The 26,119-nt window shown below is 45.2% G+C and overlaps 1 protein-coding gene across 11 annotated transcripts in view; it reads left to right on the forward strand.

The window, feature by feature from the left end:
• LOC106591343 (trafficking kinesin-binding protein 1) overlaps positions 1–26,119 on the forward strand; it is a 116,131-nt gene that overhangs the window by 60,399 nt on the left and 29,613 nt on the right. The window contains exon 1 of one of the 11 annotated variants that reach the window (XM_045697975.1): positions 3,717–4,135. The exons of the other annotated variants lie outside the window; for them this stretch is intronic. Coding sequence (XP_045553931.1) covers positions 4,009–4,135 — 127 coding nt within the window. The 5' untranslated portion in view covers positions 3,717–4,008. Of the gene's footprint in view, positions 1–3,716; positions 4,136–26,119 lie in introns of those variants that run through there. 11 annotated transcript variants of the gene reach the window in all.

Below are 26,119 nucleotides of genomic sequence, written 5' to 3' on the forward strand. Positions count from 1 at the left end.
AGCCATCCAACATGATCAGTGGCTCTATATATAGAACAACTGACTAGGCCTATACCCTTGGCTGAAGACGTTTCCATTGATGATGGTCATATATTATGAGACGAAGCCTGTTCTGTTGGATAAGATCTCTTTGGTAATGCTGTTATATATGATGTTATATATGATGTTCGAGGACTCATTTACTACAGTAGATTGTATTGCGAGGGCCTCTTGACATTTGAATGTACACCTCCCCTACTACCGGTCTGCTCCAACAGTTAGGACAAGTCTAAATGACATGGTTTTATATTCACATGGTTGATAAACACGGTGCAGTGCTGTACTGTGGATATCTCTTTCCAACTATCCACACATCTCTAGAGATCTCATCCAACACCAGTAATGGCCTAGCCACTAGCCTGGTCCCATACACTTTGTGTAGCCAACCTTCCTGTCGTTCATTATCACGCCAAACCACCGCTAGCAGAGCTGACGGAGACGGGGGCTCATAATGAAGCAGACAGTACATGGAAGATTTGGAGGGGAGGTTGTGCTGTGGAGACTGGGGCTCATAATGAAGCAGACAGTACATGGAAGGTTTGGAGGGGAGGTTGTGCTGTGGAGACTGGGGCTCATAATGAAGCAGACAGTACATGGAAGGTTTGGAGGGGAGGTTGTGCTGTGGAGACTGGGGCTCATAATGAAGCAGACAGTACATGGAAGGTTTGGAGGGGAGGTTGTGCTGTGAAGACTGGGGCTCATAATGAAGCAGACAGTACATGGAAGCAGGGGAAGGTTTGGAGGGGAGGTTGTGTTGTGGAGACTGGGGCTCATAATGAAGCAGACAGTACATGGAAGGTTTGGAGGGGAGGTTGTGCTGTGGAGACTGGGGCTCATAATGAAGCAGACAGTACATGGAAGGTTTGGAGGGGAGGTTGTGCTGTGGAGACTGGGGCTCATAATGAAGCAGACAGTACATGGAAGGTTTGGAGGGGAGGTTGTGCTGTGAAGACTGGGGCTCATAATGAAGCAGACAGTACATGGAAGGTTTGGAGGGGAGGTTGTGCTGTGGAGACTGGGGCTCATAATGAAGCAGACAGTACATGGAAGCAGGGGATGATTTGGAGGGGAGGTTGTTCTGTGGAGACTGGGGCTCATAATGAAGCAGACAGTACATGGAAGCAGGGGAAGGTTTGGAGGGGAGGTTGTACTGTGGAGACTGGGGCTCATAATGAAGCAGACAGTACATGGAAGCAGGGGATGATTTGGAGGGGAGGTTGTTCTGTGGAGACTGGGGCTCATAATGAAGCAGACAGTACATGGAAGCAGGGGAAGGTTTGGAGGGGAGGTTGTGCTGTGGAGACTGGGGCTCATAATGAAGCAGACAGTACATGGAAGGTTTGGAGGGGAGGTTGTTCTGTGGAGACTGGGGCTCATAATGAAGCAGACAGTACATGGAAGCAGGGGAAGGTTTGGAGGGGAGGTTGTGCTGTGGAGACTGGGGCTCATAATGAAGCAGACAGTACATGGAAGCAGGGGAAGGTTTGGAGGGGAGGTTGTGCTGTGGAGACTGGGGCTCATAATGAAGCAGACAGTACATGGAAGGTTTGGAGGGGAGGTTGGGCTGTGGAGACTGGGGCTCATAATGAAGCAGACAGTACATGGAAGGTTTGGAGGGGAGGTTGTGCTGTGGAGACTGGGGCTCATAATGAAGCAGACAGTACATGGAAGGTTTGGAGGGGAGGTTGTGCTGTGGAGACTGGGGCTCATAATGAAGCAGACAGTACATGGAAGGTTTGGATGGGAGGTTGTGCTGTGGAGACTGAGGCTCATAATGAAGCAGACAGTACATGGAAGGTTTGGAGGGGAGGTTGTGCTGTGGAGACTGGGGCTCATAATGAAGCAGACAGTACATGGAAGGTTTGGAGGGGAGGTTGTGCTGTGGAGACTGGGGCTCATAATGAAGCAGACAGTACATGGAAGATTTGGAGGGGAGGTTGTGCTGTGGAGACTGGGGCTCATAATGAAGCAGACAGTACATGGAAGCAGGGGATGATTTGGAGGGGAGGTTGTTCTGTGGAGACTGGGGCTCATAATGAAGCAGACAGTGCATGGAAGCAGGGGAAGGTTTGGAGGGGAGGTTGGGCTGGGAGTCTGGCAGGGACACAGCCCTGGGTGATGCTCAGAATATTGATCACTTAGGCAGTGGGGAGGGCATGGACCATGTACATCTCCCCACTGGAGCGGGGATGGAAGGCTGCCAGCCAAACTCTGCCAGCCAACCCTCCCCTCTTCCTACAATACCCCTCTCCTCCTCCCTCTCCGCTACCCTCCTCCATCTCTACCCTGCTCACAAAGCCCAGGGCTTACAGTTCTATTGGCCTGGGAGGGGGAGTTGGAGGGAGGTGAGAGGGGCTTGTCCTCCTCCAGTCTCTCCATGCTGGGAACTTTACCAGTGCACACAAAAAGGGCCTCTGAGGCAGACAGAGAGGCTGTGAGGTGGGGGTTGTTTTGGGGGGTTAGCCACAAGCTATTGTGGATGCTGTATTGTTTCAATAGGAATGTGTGGTTACATTCAGTATGCCCACACTAGCATACAGTACTGCCCAGGATATTACCAGAAGTTAAATGAGATGAATGAAAATGATTTGGACATGGGATAATTGAAGTAAACATGTTTAATTGGAGAGTTATGCGAAATATTTGGTGATGGTGTTCTAGGTTCTATTTATGGGATCACGGTTGTTTTTTATCAACCGTTTTTATTAGCCGGTATGGGCATAACGATGTTTTTATCAGCCGTTATGGGCATAACGATGTTTTTATCAGCCGGTATGGGCATAACGATGTTTTTATCAGCCGTTATGGGCATAACGATGTTTTTATCAGCCGGTATGGGCATAACGATGTTTTTATCAGCCGTTATGGGCATAACGATGTTTTTGTCACAAGTTAACTGACTAACCATCCATAGTTGTTTGTCTTGCCGTTTACATTTGTCACTGGAATGTTGATGATTTGTTTACTGTTGCATTGCTCTCAATGTGACTAGTTTGATAAAGCCAGTGCGTGTCGATTGATTAGAATTGTGGTCTAATGTGTAACATTGAGTGTCATGTTATTCTTTATAGGGTGGAATAACCCATACTGGTTTAGAAACTAGATGGCTTCTCTATTTCCACATGCTAAACTAGCATCATTTACTGTATCTGTGACCAACAGCTGCATATCGGTGTTCCCAGTCAGGTGAAATCCATAGATTAAGGCCTAATTTGTTTATTTAAATTGACTGATTTACCTTATAAACTGTTGCATGTTGCATTTATATTTTTGTTCAGTATACATACTCTTCTTCCTGTATGCTATTTCATCAAGCTCTGTATTTCCTAATGGTTCCTGTTCTGTTATTTGGCTCTCAGTATGTAGCTTCTGCTTTGAATAAGTATCCATGTGCATATTGAGTCACCTGTGGATTTGACTGTGGTGAGGCAGGCTGGGGCCCCACCCTTACAACAGGTGTATGTGTCTTGTGGTGTGCTCCGCCTTGCACTGTTTCCATGGAGAGTCTGGTGGAAGATACCATTTCAACGCTTGAAAAGGGGGGTGAGCAAATGGACACATTTAGACTTGATAGGGCTAAAACTTTAATTTATTATATGGTTATATTAGTCCTTGTCACATAGCTGACATTTTGAATTGACTCCATGCTCTAATCTAAAGATTCAAAGTCCTGTCAGTCTGAGAATAGTTTAGTGCCACTCCCCTGCTCTGGTTCCAAGTGGGCTGTCTTCTAGTCATGGACAATAGAGGGAGAGAGAGCAGGAGGAGGGAGTGTCTGTGACTGGGTGACAGACGTGCCTTGCTGTCCTCACACAAACACACACACACTGACTTAGACACACACACTCTCTCGCTGACTGAGACTGACCGTCTCACATACACACATACACACACACACACTTAGACATGGCTTTGGACTTGAGACAGCTGGGCTCTGCTGGGAACCACTAGCCTAGTGTTGGTGTTAGCATGTCACTGCCCTGTCACAGCACCCCAGAGGACAGCTTGGAGTATGTCTGTTCACCTGACCACTGTGATGGAGAGCAGGAGGAGGAGGAGAGGGAGGAGGATGAAGAGCAGTGTACTCTGCAAGAAGGTATACTAACTGGAGTTCTGCTCCTCTCATTCACATGGTGGTTTTGAACCACATTGTTAGACTGCTGTGTCTCTCTCCTGCTCCCTGTGTGTTCTCCTGCTCCATGTGTACAACACTGATTGGTTTTAAATATTTGTCAAAGGTTTTCAGGGCTGTAGGTCATGTGAATTTGTATTATACCAGGATAACTAGTGAGGACATTTAGTACGTTGTTTGTGTTCAGAGTAAACATGGAATTCTCCCTTCTGATAGCATCAACAGAACAGGCAGGTCATCAGACTTCTGATAGCATCAACAGAACAGGCAGGTCATCAGACTTCTGATAGCATCAACAGAACAGGCAGGTCATCAGACTTCTGATGGCATCAACAGAACAGGCAGCCAGCAGGTCATCAGACTTCTGATGGCATCAACAGAACAGAACAGGCAGGTCATCAGACTTCTGATAGCATCAACAGAACAGAACAGGCAGCCGGCAGGTCATCAGACTTCTGATAGCATCAACAGAACAGGCAGGTCATCAGACTTCTGATGTATACTACTGCTGTTAATTGGTGTTATTTAACACCGTGGGAGCAGAGGGAAGCTGTCTCCTATACCCTACCCAGTAAATATAGCAGCTGTCTACCTATACCCTACCCAGTAACTATAGCAGCTGTCTACCTATACCCTACCCAGTAACTATAGCAGCTGTCTACCTATAGCCTACCCAATAACTGTAGCAGCGTTCTGCCTATACCCTACCCAGTAACTATAGCAGCTGTCTACCTATACCCTACCCAGTAACTATAGCAGCTGTCTACCTATACCCTACCCAGTAACTATAGTAGTTGTCTCCTATACCCTACCCAGTAACTATAGCAGCTGTCTACCTATAGCCTACCCAGTAACTATAGCAGCTGTCTACCTATACCCTACCCAGTAACTCTAGCAGCTGTCTACCTATACCCTACCCAGTAACTATAGCAGCTGTCTACCTATACCCTACCCAGTAACTCTAGCAGCTGTCTACCTATACCCTACCCAGTAACTCTAGCAGCTGTCTACCTATACTCTACCCAGTAACTACAGCAGCTGTCTACCTATACCCTACCCAGTAACTCTAGCAGCTGTCTACCTATACCCTACCCAGTAACTCTAGCAGCTGTCTACCTATAGCCTACCCAGTAACTATAGCAGCTGTCTACCTAACCCTACCCAGTAACTATAGCAGCTGTCTACCTAACCCTACCCAGTAACTATAGCAGCTGTCTACCTATAGCCTACCCAGTAACTATAGCAGCTGTCTACCTATACCCTACCCAGTAACTATAGTAGTTGTCTACCTATACCCTACCCAGTAACTATAGTAGTTGTCTACCTATACCCTACCCAGTAACTATAGTAGTTGTCTACCTATACTCTACCCAGTAACTATAGCAGCTGTCTACCTATACCCTACCCAGTAACTATAGCAGCTGTCTACCTAACCCTACCCAGTAACTATAGCAGCTGTCTACCTATACCCTACCCAGTAATTATAGCAGCTGTCTGCCTATACCCTACCCAGTAACTATAGCAGCTGTCTACCTATACCCTACCCAGTAACTATAGCAGCTGTGTACCTATAGCCTACCCAGTAACTATAGCAGTTGTTTCCTATACCCTACCCAGTAACTATAGTAGTTGTCTACCTATACCCGACCCAGTAAATATAGCAGCTGTCTACCTATACCCTACCCAGTAACTATAGCAGCTGTCTACCTATACCCTATCCAGTAATTATAGCAGCTGTCTGCCTATACCCTACCCAGTAACTATAGCAGCTGTCTGCCTATACCCTACCCAGTAACTCTAGCAGCTGTCTACCTATACCCTACCCTGTAACTATAGCAGCTGTCTGCCTATACCCTACCCAGTAATTATAGCAGCTGTCTACCTATATCCTACCCAGTAACTATAGCAGCTGTCTACCTATACCCTACCCAGTAACTAGAGGTTGTCTCCTATACCCTACCCAGTAACTAGAGGTTGTCTCCTATACCCTACCCAGTAACTAGAGGTTGTCTCCTATACCCTACCCAGTAACTAGAGGTTGTCTCCTATACCCTATCCAGTAACTAGAGGTTGTCTCCTATACCCTACCCAGTAACTAGAGGTTGTCTCCTATACCGTACCCAGTAACTATAGTAGTTGTCTACCTATACCCTACCCAGTAACTATAGTAGTTGTCTACCTATACCCTACCCAGTAACTATAGTAGTTGTCTACCTATACCCTACCCAGTAACTATAGCAGCTGTCTACCTATACCCTACCCAGTAACTATAGCAGCTGTCTACCTATACCCTACCCAGTAACTATAGTAGTTGTTTCCTATACCCTACCCAGTAACTATAGTAGTTGTCTACCTATACCCTACCCAGTAAATATAGCATCTGTCTACCTATACCCTATCCAGTAATTATAGCAGCTGTCTACCTATACTCTACCCAATAACTATAGCAGCTGTCTACCTATAGTCTACCCAGTAACTATAGCAGCTGTCTACCTATACCCTACCCAGTAACTATAGTAGTTGTCTACCTATACCCTACCCAGTAACTATAGTAGTTGTCTACCTATACCCTACCCAGTAACTATAGTAGTTGTCTACCTATACCCTACCCAGTAACTATAGCAGCTGTCTACCTATACCCTACCCAGTAACTATAGCAGCTGTCTACCTATACCATACCCAGTAACTATTGTAGTTGTCTACCTATACTCTGCCCAGTAACTATAGCAGCTGTCTACCTATAGCCTACCCAGTAACTATAGCAGCTGTCTACCTATACCCTACCCAGTAACTATAGTAGTTGTCTACCTATACCCTACCCAGTAACTATAGTAGTTGTCTACCTATACCCTACCCAGTAACTATAGTAGTTGTCTACCTATACTCTACCCAGTAACTATAGCAGCTGTCTACCTATACCGTACCCAGTAACTATAGCAGCTGTCTACCTAACCCTACCCAGTAACTATAGCAGCTGTCTACCTATACCCTACCCAGTAATTATAGCAGCTGTCTACCTATACCCTACCCAGTAATTATAGCAGCTGTCTGCCTATACCCTACCCAGTAACTATAGCAGCTGTCTACCTATACCCTACCCAGTAACTATAGCAGCTGTCTACCTATAGCCTACCCAGTAACTATAGTAGTTGTTTCCTATACCCTACCCAGTAACTATAGCAGTTGTTTCCTATACCCTACCCAGTAACTATAGTAGTTGTCTACCTATACCCTACCCAGTAAATATAGCATCTGTCTACCTATACCCTATCCAGTAATTATAGCAGCTGTCTGCCTATACCCTACCCAGTAACTATAGCAGCTGTCTGCCTATATCCTACCCAGTAACTCTAGCAGCTGTCTACCTATACCCTACCCAGTAATTATAGCAGCTGTCTGCCTATACCCTACCCAGTAACTATAGCAGCTGTCTACCTATACCCTACCCAGTAACTATAGCAGCTGTCTACCTATAGCCTACCCAGTAACTATAGTAGTTGTTTCCTATACCCTACCCAGTAACTATAGCAGTTGTTTCCTATACCCTACCCAGTAACTATAGTAGTTGTCTACCTATACCCTACCCAGTAAATATAGCAGCTGTCTACCTATACCCTACCCAGTAACTATAGCAGCTGTCTACCTATACCCTATCCAGTAATTATAGCAGTTGTCTGCCTATACCCTACCCAGTAACTATAGCAGCTGTCTGCCTATACCCTACCCAGTATCTCTAGCAGCTGTTTACCTATACCCTACCCTGTAACTATAGCAGCTGTCTGCCTATACCCTACCCAGTAATTATAGCAGCTGTCTACCTATACCCTACCCAGTAACTATAGCAGCTGTCTACCTATAACCTACCCAGTAACTAGAGGTTGTCTCCTATACCCTACCCAGTAACTAGAGGTTGTCTCCTATACCCTACCCAGTAACTAGAGGTTGTCTCCTATACCCTACCCAGTAACTAGAGGTTGTCTCCTATACCCTACCCAGTAACTAGAGGCTGTCTCCTATACCCTACCCAGTAAGTAGAGGCTGTCTCCTATACCCTACCCAGTAACTAGAGGCTGTCTCCTATACCCTACCCAGTAACTAGAGGTTGTCTCCTATACCCTACCCAGTAACTAGAGATTGTATCCTATACCCTACCCAGTAACTAGAGGCTGTCTCCTATACCCTACCCAGTAACTATAGCAGCTGTCTACCTATACCCTATCCAGTAATTATAGCAGTTGTCTGCCTATACCCTACCCAGTAACTATAGCAGCTGTCTGCCTATACCCTACCCAGTATCTCTAGCAGCTGTTTACCTATACCCTACCCTGTAACTATAGCAGCTGTCTGCCTATACCCTACCCAGTAATTATAGCAGCTGTCTACCTATACCCTACCCAGTAACTATAGCAGCTGTCTACCTATAACCTACCCAGTAACTAGAGGTTGTCTCCTATACCCTACCCAGTAACTAGAGGTTGTCTCCTATACCCTACCCAGTAACTAGAGGTTGTCTCCTATACCCTACCCAGTAACTAGAGGTTGTCTCCTATACCCTACCCAGTAACTAGAGGCTGTCTCCTATACCCTACCCAGTAAGTAGAGGCTGTCTCCTATACCCTACCCAGTAACTAGAGGCTGTCTCCTATACCCTACCCAGTAACTAGAGGTTGTCTCCTATACCCTACCCAGTAACTAGAGATTGTATCCTATACCCTACCCAGTAACTAGAGGCTGTCTCCTATACCCTACCCAGTAACTATAGCAGCTGTCTACCTATACCCTACCCAGTAACTAGAGGCTGTCTCCTATACCCTACCCAGTAACTATAGCAGCTGTCTGCCTATACCCTACCCAGTAACTATAGCAGCTGTCTACCTATACCCTATCCAGTAATTATAGCAGCTGTCTGCCTATACCCTACCCAGTAACTCTAGCAGCTGTCTGCCTATACCCTACCCAGTAACTATAGCAGCTGTCTGCCTATACCCTACCCAGTAACTATAGCAGCTGTCTACCTATACCCTACCCAGTAACTATAGCAGCTGTCTACCTATACCCTACCCAGTAACTATAGCAGCTGTCTACCTATACCCTACCCAGTAACTAGAGGTTGTCTCCTATACCCTACCCAGTAACTAGAGGTTGTCTCCTATACCCTACCCAGTAACTAGAGGTTGTCTCCTATACCCTACCCAGTAACTCTAGCAGCTGTCTACCCTCACCCTACCCAGTAACTAGAGGCTGTCTCCTATACCCTACCCAGTAACTAGAGGTTGTCTCCTATACCCTACCCAGTAACTAGAGGCTGTCTCCTATACCCTACCCAGTAACTAGAGGTTGTCTCCTATACCCTACCCAGTAACTTGAGGTTGTCTCCTACACCCTAGCCAGTAACTAGAGGTTGTCTCCTATACCCTACCCAGTAACTAGAGGCTGTCTCCTTTACCTACCCAGTAACTAGAGACTGTCTCCTATACCCTACCCAGTAACTAGAGGTTGTCTCCTATACCCTACCCAGTAACTAGAGGTTGTCTCCTATACCCTACCCAGTAACTAGAGCCTGTCTCCTATACCCTACCCAGTAACTAGAGGTTGTCTCCTATACCCTACCCAGCAACTAGAGGCTGTCTCCTATACCCTACCCAGTAACTAGAGGTTGTCTCCTATACCCTACCCAGTAACTAGAGATTGTCTCCTATACCCTACACAGTAACTAGAGGCTGTCTCCTATACCCTACCCAGTAACTATAGCAGCTGTCTGCCTATACCCTACCCAGTAACTAGAGGTTGTCTCCTATACCCTACCCAGTAACTAGAGCGTGTCTCCTATACCCTACCCAGTAACTAGAGGTTGTCTCCTATACCCTACCCAGTAACTAGAGGTTGTCTCCTATACCCTACCCAGTAACTAGAGGTTGTCTCCTATACCCTACCCAGTAACTAGAGGCTGTCTCCTATACCCTACCCAGTAACTATAGCAGCTGTCTCCCTATACCCTACCCAGTAACTAGAAGCTGTCTCCTATACCCTACCCAGTAACTATAGCAGCTGTCTGCCTATACCCTACCCAGTAACTATAGCAGCTGTCTGCCTATACCCTACCCAGTAACTATAGCAGCTGTCTACCTATACCCTACCCAGTAACTATAGCAGCTGTCTACCTATACCCCACCCAGTAACTCTAGCAGCTGTCTACCTATACCCTACCCAGTAACTAGAGGTTGTCTCCTATACCCTACCCAGTAACTAGAGGTTGTCTCCTATACCCTACCCAGTAACTAGAGGTTGTCTCCTATACCCTACCCAGTAACTAGAGGCAGTCTCCCCTACCCTACCCAGTAACTAGAGGCTGTCTCCTATACCCTACCCAGTAACTAGAGGCTGTCTCCTATACCCTACCCAGTAACTAGAGGCTGTCTCCTATACCCTACCCAGTAACTAGAGGTTGTCTCCTATACCCTACCCAGTAACTAGAGGTTGTCTCCTATACCCTACCCAGTAACTAGCGGTTGTCTCCTATACCCTACCCAGTAACTAGAGGTTGTCTCCTATACCCTACCCAGTAACTAGAGGTTGTCTCCTATACCCTACCCAGTAACTAGAGGTTGTCTCCTATACCCTACCCAGTAACTAGAGGTTGTCTCCTATACCCTACCCAGTAACTAGAGGTTGTCTCCCCTACCCTACCCAGTAACTAGAGGTTGTCTCCTACACCCTACCCAGTAACTATAGCAGCTGTCTACCTATACCCTACCCAGTAACTATAGCAGCTGTCTACCTATACCCTACCCAGTAACTAGAGGTTGTTTCCTATACCCTATCCAGTAACTAGAGGTTGTCTCCTATACCCTATCCAGTAACTAGAGGCTGTCTACCTATACCCTACCCAGTAACTATAGCAGCTGTCTACCTATACCCTACCCAGTAACTCTAGCAGCTGTCTACCTAAGCCCTACCCTGTAACTAAGCAGCTGTCTGCCTATACCCTACCCAGTAATTATAGCAGCTGTCTACCTATACCCTACCCAGTAACTATAGCAGCTGTCTACCTATACCCTACCCAGTAACTATAGCAGCTGTCTACCTATACCCTACCCAGTAACTAGAGGTTGTCTCCTATACCCTACCCAGTAACTAGAGGTTGTCTCCTATACCCTACCCAGTAACTATAGCAGCTGTCTACCTATACCCTACCCAGTAACTAGACGTTGTTTCCTATACCCTACCCAGTAACTAGAGGTTGTCTCCTATACCCTATCCAGTAACTAGAGGCTGTCTACCTATACCCTACCCAGTAACTATAGCAGCTGTCTACCTATACCCTACCCAGTACTATAGCAGCTGTCTACCTATACCCTACCCAGTAAATAGAGGTTGTCTCCTATACCCTACCCAGTAACTAGAGGTTGTCTCCTATACCCTACCCAGTAACTAGAGGTTGTCTCCTATACCCTACCCAGTAACTAGAGGTTGTCTCCTATACCCTACCCAGTAACTAGAGGTTGTCTCCTATACCCTACCCAGTAACATGGGGCCTTGGTTAGTGCTGATGTGTGACGTGCCGCTAGATGTTTATCTATTCTATCACATTCCAGATCTATACTATGTGTGTGCTGTTGATTAGTCTCTGGTTGGTCTCCATGGTTGAGGTCAACCTCAAAATGTTGACACCACACCCTGGTTATTTGTTCTTTTGTTGTGCTCATTAGGATATTTGAATGTTCATTTTTCAGTGGTGAGGATGGAATGTGTTCTGTAATGTAACTTGTCTGCCTTTCAGTTTAAATGCTCCTGTCGCAGAGTAAATAACTCTACATCAAGTTGTTTTTATCAGCCAACAACCCTTATACTGTACAGGCCATTCACTGTCATGACTGCTCACTGTGATGCTGCACATGTATGTAAATATGTACTTTGCATCTAACTCCTCATTTACATTTGTTTCCACCATTGGAGTTCAAAGCCTGTGTTTGCTGCCCTACAGACACCTGTCTGAGATTACAACAATTACAACTATACCAGGCCTGGCCTATACCCTACCAGCCTGTGTTTGCTGCCCTACAGACACCTGTCTGAGATTACAACTATACCAGGCCTGGCCTATACCCTACCAGCCTGTGTTTGCTGCCCTACAGACACCTGTCTGAGATTACAACTATACCAGGCCTGGCCTATACCCTACCAGCCTGTGTTTGCTGCCCTACAGACACCTGTCTGAGATTACAACTATACCAGGCCTGGCCTATACCCTACCAGCCTGTGTTTGTTGCCCTACAGACACCTGTCTGAGATTACAACTATACCAGGCCTGGCCTATACCCTACCAGCCTGTGTTTGCTGCCTACAGACACCTGTCTGAGATTACAACTATACCAGGCCTGGCCTATACACTACCAGCCTGTGTTTGCTGCCCTACAGACACCTGTCTGAGATTACAACTATACCAGGCCTGGCCTATACCCTACCAGCCTGTGTTTGTTGCCCTACAGACACCTGTCTGAGATTACAACAATTAGAACTATACTAGGCCTGGCCTATACCCTACCAGCCTGTGTTTGCTGCCCTACAGACACCTGTCTGAGATTACAACTATACCAGGCCTGGCCTATACCCTACCAGCCTGTGTTTGCTGCCCTACTGACACCTGTCTGAGATTACAACTATACCAGGCCTGGCCTATACCCTACCAGCCTGTGTTTGCTGCCCTACAGACACCTGTCTGAGATTACAACTATACCAGGCCTGGCCTATACCCTACCAGCCTGTGTTTGCTGCCCTACTGACACCTGTCTGAGATTACAACTATACCAGGCCTGGCCTATACCCTACCAGCCTGTGTTTGTTGCCCTACAGACACCTGTCTGAGATTACAACTATACCAGGCCTGGCCTATACCCTACCAGCCTGTGTTTGCTGCCCTACTGACACCTGTCTGAGATTACAACTATACCAGGCCTGGCCTATACCCTACCAGCCTGTGTTTGCTGCCCTACTGACACCTGTCTGAGATTACAACTATACCAGGCCTGGCCTATAGCCTACCAGCCTGTGTTTGCTGCCTACAGACACCTGTCTGAGATTACAACTATACCAGGCCTGGCCTATACCCTACCAGCCTGTGTTTGCTGCCCTACAGACACCTGTCTGAGATTACAACTATACCAGGCCTGGCCTATACCCTACCAGCCTGTGTTTGCTGCCCTACTGACACCTAGCTGAGATAAATAGATAAATAGCCTCATTGTCAAAATCCCAAAGTATCCCTTTAACCCCAAAGAAAGAACACACAGGAGCTGTCTGAAGAAACAAGTTTCCCTTTTGTCTACATCCACAAGGTCAGTTAGGAGTAACCACATTGAAGTTGGACTGTGTTGTTCCTACCTTTGTGTTGCCTCTGGCGTCTTGGGAACCTGCTATGACGTGCTCATTAGTAGATAACAAACTGTTGGCTGGAGAGATGAAGAGAGAGAAGTGGAAAGGGCAGGAGTGAGTTCCAGGTTTCTTATTAGAATATGCCATTAGATCACAGTTGAAGTTCAACAATCATTTTAATATACAGTATAGCTTTTTCTTTTACCAAGTTCTTCTTTGTTTTATATATATTTTTGTTATGTTACAGGTTGTTCTGAAATGGATATATATATATATATATATATAAACCGCAGTTTAGGCCTCCCGAGTGGCGCAGCAATCTAAGTCACTGCATTGTGGTGCTAGAGGCATCACTACAGACCCGGGTTCGATCCCAGGCTGTATCACAACCGCCCGTGATCGTGAGTCCCATAGGGCAGCGCGCAATTGGCTCAGCGTTGTCCGGGTTAGGGGAGGATTTGGCGGGACGGCTTTACTTGGCTCATCGTGCTCTAGCGACTCCTTGTGGCGGGCCGGGCTCCTGCAGGCTGACTGAGGTCGTCAGTTGAACGGTGTTGCCTCCGACACATTGGTGCGGCTGGCTTCTGGGCTAAGCAGGAGGGTATTAAGAAGCTCGGTTTGGCGGGTCCTCTCTGTTCTCTCTCTACAGCTGTTAACTGTTTCTCCTCTCTGTTGTCTCTCTACAGCTGTTAACTGTTTCTCCTCTCTGTTCTCTCTCTACAGCTGTTAACTGTTTCTCCTCTCTGTTCTCTCTACAGCTGTTAACTGTGTTTCTCCTCTCTGTTCTCTCTCTACAGCTGTTAACTGTTTCTCCTCTCTGTTGTCTCTCTACAGCTGTTAACTGTTTCTCTTCTCTGTTCTCTCTCTACAGCTGTTAACTGTTTCTCCTCTCTGTTGTCTCTCTACAGCTGTTAACTGTTTCTCCTCTCTGTTCTCTCTACAGCTGTTAACTGTTTCTCCTCTCTGTTCTCTCTCTACAGCTGTTAACTGTGTTTCTCCTCTCTGTTCTCTCTCTACAGCTGTTAACTGTTTCTCCTCTCTATTCTCTCTCTACAGCTGTTAACTGTTTCTCCTCTCTGTTGTCTCTCTACAGCTGTTAACTGTTTCTCCTCTCTGTTCTCTCTCTACAGCTGTTAACTGTGTTTCTCCTCTCTGTTCTCTCTCTACAGCTGTTAACTGTTTCTCCTCTCTGTTCTCTCTCTACAGCTGTTAACTGTGTTTCTCCTCTCTGTTGTCTCTCTACAGCTGTTAACTGTTTCTCCTCTCTGTTGTCTCTCTACAGCTGTTAACTGTTTCTCCTCTCTGTTCTCTCTCTACAGCTGTTAACTGTTTCTCCTCTCTGTTCTCTCTCTACAGCTGTTAACTGTGTTTCTCCTCTCTGTTGTCTCTCTACAGCTGTTAACTGTTTCTCCTCTCTGTTGTCTCTCTACAGCTGTTAACTGTTTCTCCTCTCTGTTCTCTCTCTACAGCTGTTAACTGTTTCTCCTCTCTGTTCTCTCTCTACAGCTGTTAACTGTGTTTCTCCTCTCTGTTGTCTCTACAGCTGTTAACTGTTTCTCCTCTCTGTTCTCTCTACAGCTGTTAACTGTGTTTCTCCTCTCTGTTCTCTCTCTACAGCTGTTAACTGTTTCTCCTCTCTGTTCTCTCTACAGCTGTTAACTGTGTTTCTCCTCTCTGTTGTCTCTCTACAGCTGTTAACTGTGTTTCTCCTCTCTGTTCTCTCTCTACAGCTGTTAACTGTGTTTCTCCTCTCTGTTCTCTCTCTACAGCTGTTAACTGTGTTTCTCCTCTCTGTTGTCTCTCTACAGCTGTTAACTGTTTCTCCTCTCTGTTCTCTCTCTACAGCTGTTAACTGTGTTTCTCCTCTCTGTTGTCTCTCTACAGCTGTTAACTGTTTCTCCTCTCTGTTGTCTCTCTACAGCTGTTAACTGTGTTTCTCCTCTCTGTTCTCTCTCTACAGCTGTTAACTGTTTCTCCTCTCTGTTCTCTCTCTACAGCTGTTAACTGTGTTTCTCCTCTCTGTTCTCTCTCTACAGCTGTTAACTGTTTCTCCTCTCTGTTCTCTCTCTACAGCTGTTAACTGTTTCTCCTCTCTGTTGTCTCTCTACAGCTGTTAACTGTTTCTCCTCTCTGTTCTCTCTCTACAGCTGTTAACTGTGTTTCTCCTCTCTGTTGTCTCTCTACAGCTGTTAACTGTGTTTCTCCTCTCTGTTGTCTCTCTACAGCTGTTAACTGTTTCTCCTCTCTGTTCTCTCTCTACAGCTGTTAACTGTTTCTCCTCTCTGTTGTCTCTCTACAGCTGTTAACTGTTTCTCCTCTCTGTTGTCTCTCTACAGCTGTTAACTGTGTTTCTCCTCTCTGTTCTCTCTCTACAGCTGTTAACTGTTTCTCCTCTCTGTTGTCTCTCTACAGCTGTTAACTGTGTTTCTCCTCTCTGTTGTCTCTCTACAGCTGTTAACTGTTTCTCCTCTGTTGTCTCTCTACAGCTGTTAACTGTGTTTCTCCTCTCTGTTCTCTCTCTACAGCTGTTAACTGTTTCTCCTCTCTGTTGTCTCTCTACAGCTGTTAACTGTTTCTCCTCTCTGTTCTCTCTCTACAGCTGTTAACTGTGTTTCTCCTCTCTGTTGTCTCTCTACAGCTGTTAACTGTTTCTCCTCTCTGTTCTCTCTCTACAGCTGTTAACTGTTTCTCCTCTCTGTTGTCTCTCTACAGCTGTTAACTGTTTCTCCTCTCTGTTGTCTCTCTACAGCTGTTAACTGTTTCTCCTCTCTGTTGTCTCTCTACAGCTGTTAACTGTTTCTCCTCTCTGTTCTCTCTCTACAGCTGTTAACTGTTTCTCCTCTCTGTTGTCTCTCTACAGCTGTTAACTGTTTCTCCTCTCTGTTGTCTCTCTACAGCTGTTAACTGTTTCTCCTCTCTGTTGTCTCTCTACAGCTGTTAACTGTTTCTCCTCTCTGTTGTCTCTCTACAGCTGTTAACTGTTTCTCCTCTCTGTTGTCTCTCTACAGCTGTTAACTGTGTTTCTCCTCCCTGTTCTCTCTACAGCTGTTAACTGTGTTTCTCCTCTCTGTTCTCTCTCTACAGCTGTTAACTGTTTCTCCTCTCTGTTGTCTCTCTACAGCTGTTAACTGTGTTTCTCCTCTCTGTTGTCTCTCTACAGCTGTTAACTGTTTCTCCTCTCTGTTCTCTCTACAGCTGTTAACTGTGTTTCTCCTCTCTGTTGTCTCTCTACAGCTGTTAACTGTTTCTCCTCTCTGTTCTCTCTACAGCTGTTAACTGTGTTTTTCCTCTCTGTTGTCTCTACAGCTGTTAACTGTTTCTCCTCTCTGTTGTCTCTCTACAGCTGTTAACTGTGTTTCTCCTCTCTGTTCTCTCTCTACAGCTGTTAACTGTGTTTCTCCTCTCTGTTGTCTCTCTACAGCTGTTAACTGTGTTTCTCCTCTCTGTTCTCTCTCTACAGCTGTTAACTGTGTTTCTCCTCTCTGTTCTCTCTCTACAGCTGTTAACTGTTTCTCCCCTCTGTTCTCTCTCTACAGCTGTTAACTGTTTCTCCTCTCTGTTGTCTCTCTACAGCTGTTAACTGTTTCTCCTCTCTGTTCTCTCTCTACAGCTGTTAACTGTGTTTCTCCTCTCTGTTGTCTCTCTACAGCTGTTAACTGTTTCTCCTCTCTGTTGTCTCTCTACAGCTGTTAACTGTGTTTCTCCTCTCTGTTCTCTCTCTACAGCTGTTAACTGTTTCTCCTCTCTGTTCTCTCTCTACAGCTGTTAACTGTGTTTCTCCTCTCTGTTCTCTCTCTACAGCTGTTAACTGTTTCTCCTCTCTGTTCTCTCTCTACAGCTGTTAACTGTTTCTCCTCTCTGTTGTCTCTCTACAGCTGTTAACTGTTTCTCCTCTCTGTTCTCTCTCTACAGCTGTTAACTGTGTTTCTCCTCTCTGTTGTCTCTCTACAGCTGTTAACTGTGTTTCTCCTCTCTGTTGTCTCTCTACAGCTGTTAACTGTTTCTCCTCTCTGTTCTCTCTCTACAGCTGTTAACTGTTTCTCCTCTCTGTTGTCTCTCTACAGCTGTTAACTGTTTCTCCTCTCTGTTGTCTCTCTACAGCTGTTAACTGTGTTTCTCCTCTCTGTTCTCTCTCTACAGCTGTTAACTGTTTCTCCTCTCTGTTGTCTCTCTACAGCTGTTAACTGTGTTTCTCCTCTCTGTTGTCTCTCTACAGCTGTTAACTGTTTCTCCTCTGTTGTCTCTCTACAGCTGTTAACTGTGTTTCTCCTCTCTGTTCTCTCTCTACAGCTGTTAACTGTTTCTCCTCTCTGTTGTCTCTCTACAGCTGTTAACTGTTTCTCCTCTCTGTTCTCTCTCTACAGCTGTTAACTGTGTTTCTCCTCTCTGTTGTCTCTCTACAGCTGTTAACTGTTTCTCCTCTCTGTTCTCTCTCTACAGCTGTTAACTGTTTCTCCTCTCTGTTGTCTCTCTACAGCTGTTAACTGTTTCTCCTCTCTGTTGTCTCTCTACAGCTGTTAACTGTTTCTCCTCTCTGTTGTCTCTCTACAGCTGTTAACTGTTTCTCCTCTCTGTTGTCTCTCTACAGCTGTTAACTGTGTTTCTCCTCCCTGTTCTCTCTACAGCTGTTAACTGTGTTTCTCCTCTCTGTTGTCTCTCTACAGCTGTTAACTGTTTCTCCTCTCTGTTCTCTCTACAGCTGTTAACTGTGTTTTTCCTCTCTGTTGTCTCTACAGCTGTTAACTGTTTCTCCTCTCTGTTGTCTCTCTACAGCTGTTAACTGTGTTTCTCCTCTCTGTTCTCTCTCTACAGCTGTTAACTGTGTTTCTCCTCTCTGTTGTCTCTCTACAGCTGTTAACTGTGTTTCTCCTCTCTGTTCTCTCTCTACAGCTGTTAACTGTGTTTCTCCTCTCTGTTCTCTCTCTACAGCTGTTAACTGTTTCTCCCCTCTGTTCTCTCTCTACAGCTGTTAACTGTTTCTCCTCTCTGTTGTCTCTCTACAGCTGTTAACTGTTTCTCCTCTCTGTTGTCTCTCTACAGCTGTTAACTGTGTTTCTCCTCTCTGTTGTCTCTCTACAGCTGTTAACTGTTTCTCCTCTCTGTTCTCTCTCTACAGCTGTTAACTGTGTTTCTCCTCTCTGTTCTCTCTCTACAGCTGTTAACTGTGTTTCTCCTCTCTGTTGTCTCTCTACAGCTGTTAACTGTTTCTCCTCTCTGTTGTCTCTCTACAGCTGTTAACTGTTTCTCCTCTCTGTTCTCTCTCTACAGCTGTTAACTGTTTCTCCTCTCTGTTGTCTCTCTACAGCTGTTAACTGTTTCTCCTCTCTGTTGTCTCTCTACAGCTGTTAACTGTTTCTCCTCTCTGTTGTCTCTCTACAGCTGTTAACTGTTTCTCCTCTCTGTTCTCTCTCTACAGCTGTTAACTGTTTCTCCTCTCTGTTGTCTCTCTACAGCTGTTAACTGTTTCTCCTCTCTGTTGTCTCTCTACAGCTGTTAACTGTTTCTCCTCTCTGTTGTCTCTCTACAGCTGTTAACTGTTTCTCCTCTCTGTTGTCTCTCTACAGCTGTTAACTGTTTCTCCTCTCTGTTGTCTCTCTACAGCTGTTAACTGTGTTTCTCCTCCCTGTTCTCTCTACAGCTGTTAACTGTGTTTCTCCTCTCTGTTCTCTCTCTACAGCTGTTAACTGTTTCTCCTCTCTGTTGTCTCTCTACAGCTGTTAACTGTGTTTCTCCTCTCTGTTGTCTCTCTACAGCTGTTAACTGTTTCTCCTCTCTGTTCTCTCTACAGCTGTTAACTGTGTTTCTCCTCTCTGTTGTCTCTCTACAGCTGTTAACTGTTTCTCCTCTCTGTTCTCTCTACAGCTGTTAACTGTGTTTTTCCTCTCTGTTGTCTCTACAGCTGTTAACTGTTTCTCCTCTCTGTTGTCTCTCTACAGCTGTTAACTGTGTTTCTCCTCTCTGTTGTCTCTCTACAGCTGTTAACTGTTTCTCCTCTGTTGTCTCTCTACAGCTGTTAACTGTGTTTCTCCTCTCTGTTCTCTCTCTACAGCTGTTAACTGTTTCTCCTCTCTGTTGTCTCTCTACAGCTGTTAACTGTTTCTCCTCTCTGTTCTCTCTCTACAGCTGTTAACTGTGTTTCTCCTCTCTGTTGTCTCTCTACAGCTGTTAACTGTTTCTCCTCTCTGTTCTCTCTCTACAGCTGTTAACTGTTTCTCCTCTCTGTTGTCTCTCTACAGCTGTTAACTGTTTCTCCTCTCTGTTGTCTCTCTACAGCTGTTAACTGTTTCTCCTCTCTGTTGTCTCTCTACAGCTGTTAACTGTTTCTCCTCTCTGTTGTCTCTCTACAGCTGTTAACTGTGTTTCTCCTCCCTGTTCTCTCTACAGCTGTTAACTGTGTTTCTCCTCTCTGTTGTCTCTCTACAGCTGTTAACTGTTTCTCCTCTCTGTTCTCTCTACAGCTGTTAACTGTGTTTTTCCTCTCTGTTGTCTCTACAGCTGTTAACTGTTTCTCCTCTCTGTTGTCTCTCTACAGCTGTTAACTGTGTTTCTCCTCTCTGTTCTCTCTCTACAGCTGTTAACTGTGTTTCTCCTCTCTGTTGTCTCTCTACAGCTGTTAACTGTGTTTCTCCTCTCTGTTCTCTCTCTACAGCTGTTAACTGTGTTTCTCCTCTCTGTTCTCTCTCTACAGCTGTTAACTGTTTCTCCCCTCTGTTCTCTCTCTACAGCTGTTAACTGTTTCTCCTCTCTGTTGTCTCTCTACAGCTGTTAACTGTTTCTCCTCTCTGTTGTCTCTCTACAGCTGTTAACTGTGTTTCTCCTCTCTGTTGTCTCTCTACAGCTGTTAACTGTTTCTCCTCTCTGTTCTCTCTCTACAGCTGTTAACTGTGTTTCTCCTCTCTGTTCTCTCTCTACAGCTGTTAACTGTGTTTCTCCTCTCTGTTGTCTCTCTACAGCTGTTAACTGTTTCTCCTCTCTGTTGTCTCTCTACAGCTGTTAACTGTTTCTCCTCTCTGTTCTCTCTCTACAGCTGTTAACTGTTTCTCCTCTCTGTTGTCTCTCTACAGCTGTTAACTGTTTCTCCTCTCTGTTGTCTCTCTACAGCTGTTAACTGTTTCTCCTCTCTGTTGTCTCTCTACAGCTGTTAACTGTTTCTCCTCTCTGTTCTCTCTCTACAGCTGTTAACTGTTTCTCCTCTCTGTTGTCTCTCTACAGCTGTTAACTGTTTCTCCTCTCTGTTGTCTCTCTACAGCTGTTAACTGTTTCTCCTCTCTGTTGTCTCTCTACAGCTGTTAACTGTTTCTCCTCTCTGTTGTCTCTCTACAGCTGTTAACTGTTTCTCCTCTCTGTTGTCTCTCTACAGCTGTTAACTGTGTTTCTCCTCCCTGTTCTCTCTACAGCTGTTAACTGTGTTTCTCCTCTCTGTTCTCTCTCTACAGCTGTTAACTGTTTCTCCTCTCTGTTGTCTCTCTACAGCTGTTAACTGTGTTTCTCCTCTCTGTTGTCTCTCTACAGCTGTTAACTGTTTCTCCTCTCTGTTCTCTCTACAGCTGTTAACTGTGTTTCTCCTCTCTGTTGTCTCTCTACAGCTGTTAACTGTTTCTCCTCTCTGTTCTCTCTACAGCTGTTAACTGTGTTTTTCCTCTCTGTTGTCTCTACAGCTGTTAACTGTTTCTCCTCTCTGTTGTCTCTCTACAGCTGTTAACTGTGTTTCTCCTCTCTGTTCTCTCTCTACAGCTGTTAACTGTGTTTCTCCTCTCTGTTGTCTCTCTACAGCTGTTAACTGTGTTTCTCCTCTCTGTTCTCTCTCTACAGCTGTTAACTGTGTTTCTCCTCTCTGTTCTCTCTCTACAGCTGTTAACTGTTTCTCCCCTCTGTTCTCTCTCTACAGCTGTTAACTGTTTCTCCTCTCTGTTGTCTCTCTACAGCTGTTAACTGTTTCTCCTCTCTGTTGTCTCTCTACAGCTGTTAACTTTGTTTCTCCTCTCTGTTGTCTCTCTACAGCTGTTAACTGTTTCTCCTCTCTGTTCTCTCTCTACAGCTGTTAACTGTGTTTCTCCTCTCTGTTCTCTCTCTACAGCTGTTAACTGTGTTTCTCCTCTCTGTTGTCTCTCTACAGCTGTTAACTGTTTCTCCTCTCTGTTGTCTCTCTACAGCTGTTAACTGTTTCTCCTCTCTGTTCACTCTCTACAGCTGTTAACTGTGTTTCTCCTCTCTGTTGTCTCTCTACAGCTGTTAACTGTTTCTCCTCTCTGTTCTCTCTCTACAGCTGTTAACTGTTTCTCCTCTCTGTTGTCTCTCTACAGCTGTTAACTGTTTCTCCCATCTGTTCTCTCTCTACAGCTGTTAACTGTGTTTCTCCTCTCTGTTGTCTCTCTACAGCTGTTAACTGTTTCTCCTCTCTGTTCTCTCTCTACAGCTGTTAACTGTTTCTCCTCTCTGTTCTCTCTCTACAGCTGTTAACTGTGTTTCTCCTCTCTGTTGTCTCTCTACAGCTGTTAACTGTGTTTCTCCTCTCTGTTCTCTCTCTACAGCTGTTAACTGTTTCTCCTCTCTGTTGTCTCTCTACAGCTGTTAACTGTGTTTCTCCTCTCTGTTGTCTCTCTACAGCTGTTAACTGTTTCTCCTCTCTGTTCTCTCTCTACAGCTGTTAACTGTTTCTCCTCTCTGTTGTCTCTCTACAGCTGTTAACTGTTTCTCCTCTCTGTTCTCTCTCTACAGCTGTTAACTGTGTTTCTCCTCTCTGTTGTCTCTCTACAGCTGTTAACTGTGTTTCTCCTCTCTGTTCTCTCTCTACAGCTGTTAACTGTGTTTCTCCTCTCTGTTGTCTCTACAGCTGTTAACTGTTTCTCCCCTCTGTTCTCTCTCTACAGCTGTTAACTGTGTTTCTCCTCTCTGTTGTCTCTCTACAGCTGTTAACTGTTTCTCCTCTCTATTCTCTCTCTACAGCTGTTAACTGTGTTTCTCCTCTCTGTTGTCTCTACAGCTGTTAACTGTTTCTCCCCTCTGTTCTCTCTCTACAGCTGTTAACTGTTTCTCCTCTCTGTTGTCTCTCTACAGCTGTTAACTGTGTTTCTCCTCTCTGTTGTCTCTACAGCTGTTAACTGTTTCTCCTCTCTATTCTCTCTCTACAGCTGTTAACTGTGTTTCTCCTCTCTGTTGTCTCTCTACAGCTGTTAACTGTTTCTCCTCTCTATTCTCTCTCTACAGCTGTTAACTGTTTCTCCTCTCTGTTGTCTCTCTACAGCTGTTAACTGTTTCTCCTCTCTGTTCTCTCTCTACAGCTGTTAACTGTTTCTCCTCTCTGTTCTCTCTCTACAGCTGTTAACTGTGTTTCTCCTCTCTGTTCTCTCTCTACAGCTGTTAACTGTTTCTCCTCTCTGTTCTCTCTCTACAGCTGTTAACTGTGTTTCTCCTCTCTGTTCTCTCTCTACAGCTGTTAACTGTTTCTCCTCTCTGTTGTCTCTCTACAGCTGTTAACTGTTTCTCCTCTCTGTTCTCTCTACAGCTGTTAACTGTGTTTCTCCTCTCTGTTCTCTCTCTACAGCTGTTAACTGTTTCTCCTCTCTGTTCTCTCTCTACAGCTGTTAACTGTGTTTCTCCTCTCTGTTCTCTCTCTACAGCTGTTAACTGTTTCTCCTCTCTGTTCTCTCTCTACAGCTGTTAACTGTGTTTCTCCTCTCTGTTGTCTCTCTACAGCTGTTAACTGTTTCTCCTCTCTGTTCTCTCTCTACAGCTGTTAACTGTGTTTCTCCTCTCTGTTGTCTCTCTACAGCTGTTAACTGTGTTTCTCCTCTCTGTTGTCTCTACAGCTGTTAACTGTTTCTCCTCTCTATTCTCTCTCTACAGCTGTTAACTGTGTTTCTCCTCTCTGTTGTCTCTCTACAGCTGTTAACTGTTTCTCCTCTCTATTCTCTCTCTACAGCTGTTAACTGTTTCTCCTCTCTGTTGTCTCTCTACAGCTGTTAACTGTTTCTCCTCTCTGTTCTCTCTCTACAGCTGTTAACTGTTTCTCCTCTCTGTTCTCTCTCTACAGCTGTTAACTGTGTTTCTCCTCTCTGTTCTCTCTCTACAGCTGTTAACTGTTTCTCCTCTCTGTTCTCTCTCTACAGCTGTTAACTGTGTTTCTCCTCTCTGTTCTCTCTCTACAGCTGTTAACTGTTTCTCCTCTCTGTTGTCTCTCTACAGCTGTTAACTGTTTCTCCTCTCTGTTCTCTCTACAGCTGTTAACTGTGTTTCTCCTCTCTGTTCTCTCTCTACAGCTGTTAACTGTTTCTCCTCTCTGTTCTCTCTCTACAGCTGTTAACTGTGTTTCTCCTCTCTGTTCTCTCTCTACAGCTGTTAACTGTTTCTCCTCTCTGTTCTCTCTCTACAGCTGTTAACTGTGTTTCTCCTCTCTGTTGTCTCTCTACAGCTGTTAACTGTTTCTCCTCTCTGTTCTCTCTCTACAGCTGTTAACTGTGTTTCTCCTCTCTGTTGTCTCTCTACAGCTGTTAACTGTGTTTCTCCTCTCTGTTCTCTCTCTACAGCTGTTAACTGTTTCTCCTCTCTGTTGTCTCTCTACAGCTGTTAACTGTTTCTCCTCTCTGTTGTCTCTCTACAGCTGTTAACTGTTTCTCCTCTCTGTTCTCTCTACAGCTGTTAACTGTTTCTCCTCTCTGTTCTCTCTACAGCTGTTAACTGTTTCTCCTCTCTGTTCTCTCTCTACAGCTGTTAACTGTGTTTCTCCCCTCTGTTGTCTCTCTACAGCTGTTAACTGTTTCTCCTCTCTGTTGTCTCTCTACAGCTGTTAACTGTGTTTCTCCTCTCTGTTGTCTCTCTACAGCTGTTAACTGTTTCTCCTCTCTGTTGTCTCTCTACAGCTGTTAACTGTTTCTCCTCTCTGTTCTCTCTCTACAGCTGTTAACTGTTTCTCCTCTCTGTTCTCTCTCTACAGCTGTTAACTGTTTCTCCTCTCTGTTGTCTCTCTACAGCTGTTAACTGTTTCTCCTCTCTGTTGTCTCTCTACAGCTGTTAACTGTTTCTCCTCTCTGTTGTCTCTCTACAGCTGTTAACTGTGTTTCTCCTCTCTGTTCTCTCTCTACAGCTGTTAACTGTGTTTCTCCTCTCTGTTCTCTCTCTACAGCTGTTAACTGTGTTTCTCCTCTCTGTTCTCTCTCTACAGCTGTTAACTGTGTTTCTCCTCTCTGTTCTCTCTCTACAGCTGTTAACTGTTTCTCCTCTCTGTTCTCTCTCTACAGCTGTTAACTGTGTTTCTCCTCTCTGTTGTCTCTCTACAGCTGTTAACTGTTTCTCCTCTCTGTTGTCTCTCTACAGCTGTTAACTGTTTCTCCTCTCTGTTCTCTCTCTACAGCTGTTAACTGTTTCTCCCCTCTGTTCTCTCTCTACAGCTGTTAACTGTGTTTCTCCTCTCTGTTCTCTCTCTACAGCTGTTAACTGTTTCTCCCCTCTGTTCTCTCTCTACAGCTGTTAACTGTTTCTCCTCTCTGTTCTCTCTACAGCTGTTAACTGTTTCTCCTCTCTGTTGTCTCTCTACAGCTGTTAACTGTTTCTCCTCTCTGTTGTCTCTCTACAGCTGTTAACTGTGTTTCTCCTCTCTGTTGTCTCTCTACAGCTGTTAACTGTTTCTCCTCTCTGTTCTCTCTCTACAGCTGTTAACTGTGTTTCTCCTCTCTGTTGTCTCTCTACAGCTGTTAACTGTGTTTCTCCTCTCTGTTCTCTCTCTACAGCTGTTAACTGTGTTTCTCCTCTCTGTTCTCTCTCTACAGCTGTTAACTGTTTCTCCCCTCTGTTCTCTCTCTACAGCTGTTAACTGTGTTTCTCCTCTCTGTTGTCTCTCTACAGCTGTTAACTGTTTCTCCTCTCTGTTCTCTCTCTACAGCTGTTAACTGTGTTTCTCCTCTCTGTTCTCTCTCTACAGCTGTTAACTGTGTTTCTCCTCTCTGTTGTCTCTACAGCTGTTAACTGTTTCTCCTCTCTGTTGTCTCTCTACAGCTGTTAACTGTGTTTCTCCTCTCTGTTCTCTCTCTACAGCTGTTAACTGTTTCTCCTCTCTGTTCTCTCTACAGCTGTTAACTGTTTCTCCTCTCTGTTGTCTCTCTACAGCTGTTAACTGTGTTTCTCCTCTCTGTTCTCTCTCTACAGCTGTTAACTGTGTTTCTCCTCTCTGTTCTCTCTCTACAGCTGTTAACTGTTTCTCCTCTCTGTTCTCTCTCTACAGCTGTTAACTGTTTCTCCTCTCTGTTCTCTCTCTACAGCTGTTAACTGTTTCTCCTCTCTGTTCTCTCTCTACAGCTGTTAACTGTGTTTCTCCTCTCTGTTCTCTCTCTACAGCTGTTAACTGTTTCTCCTCTCTGTTCTCTCTCTACAGCTGTTAACTGTTTCTCCTCTCTGTTCTCTCTCTACAGCTGTTAACTGTTTCTCCTCTCTGTTGTCTCTCTACAGCTGTTAACTGTGTTTCTCCTCTCTGTTCTCTCTCTACAGCTGTTAACTGTGTTTCTCCTCTCTGTTGTCTCTCTACAGCTGTTAACTGTGTTTCTCCTCTCTGTTCTCTCTCTACAGCTGTTAACTGTGTTTCTC

Source organism: Salmo salar, chromosome ssa02 (assembly GCF_905237065.1).
Source record: "Salmo salar chromosome ssa02, Ssal_v3.1, whole genome shotgun sequence".
Taxonomy (NCBI): Eukaryota; Metazoa; Chordata; class Actinopteri; order Salmoniformes; family Salmonidae; genus Salmo; species Salmo salar.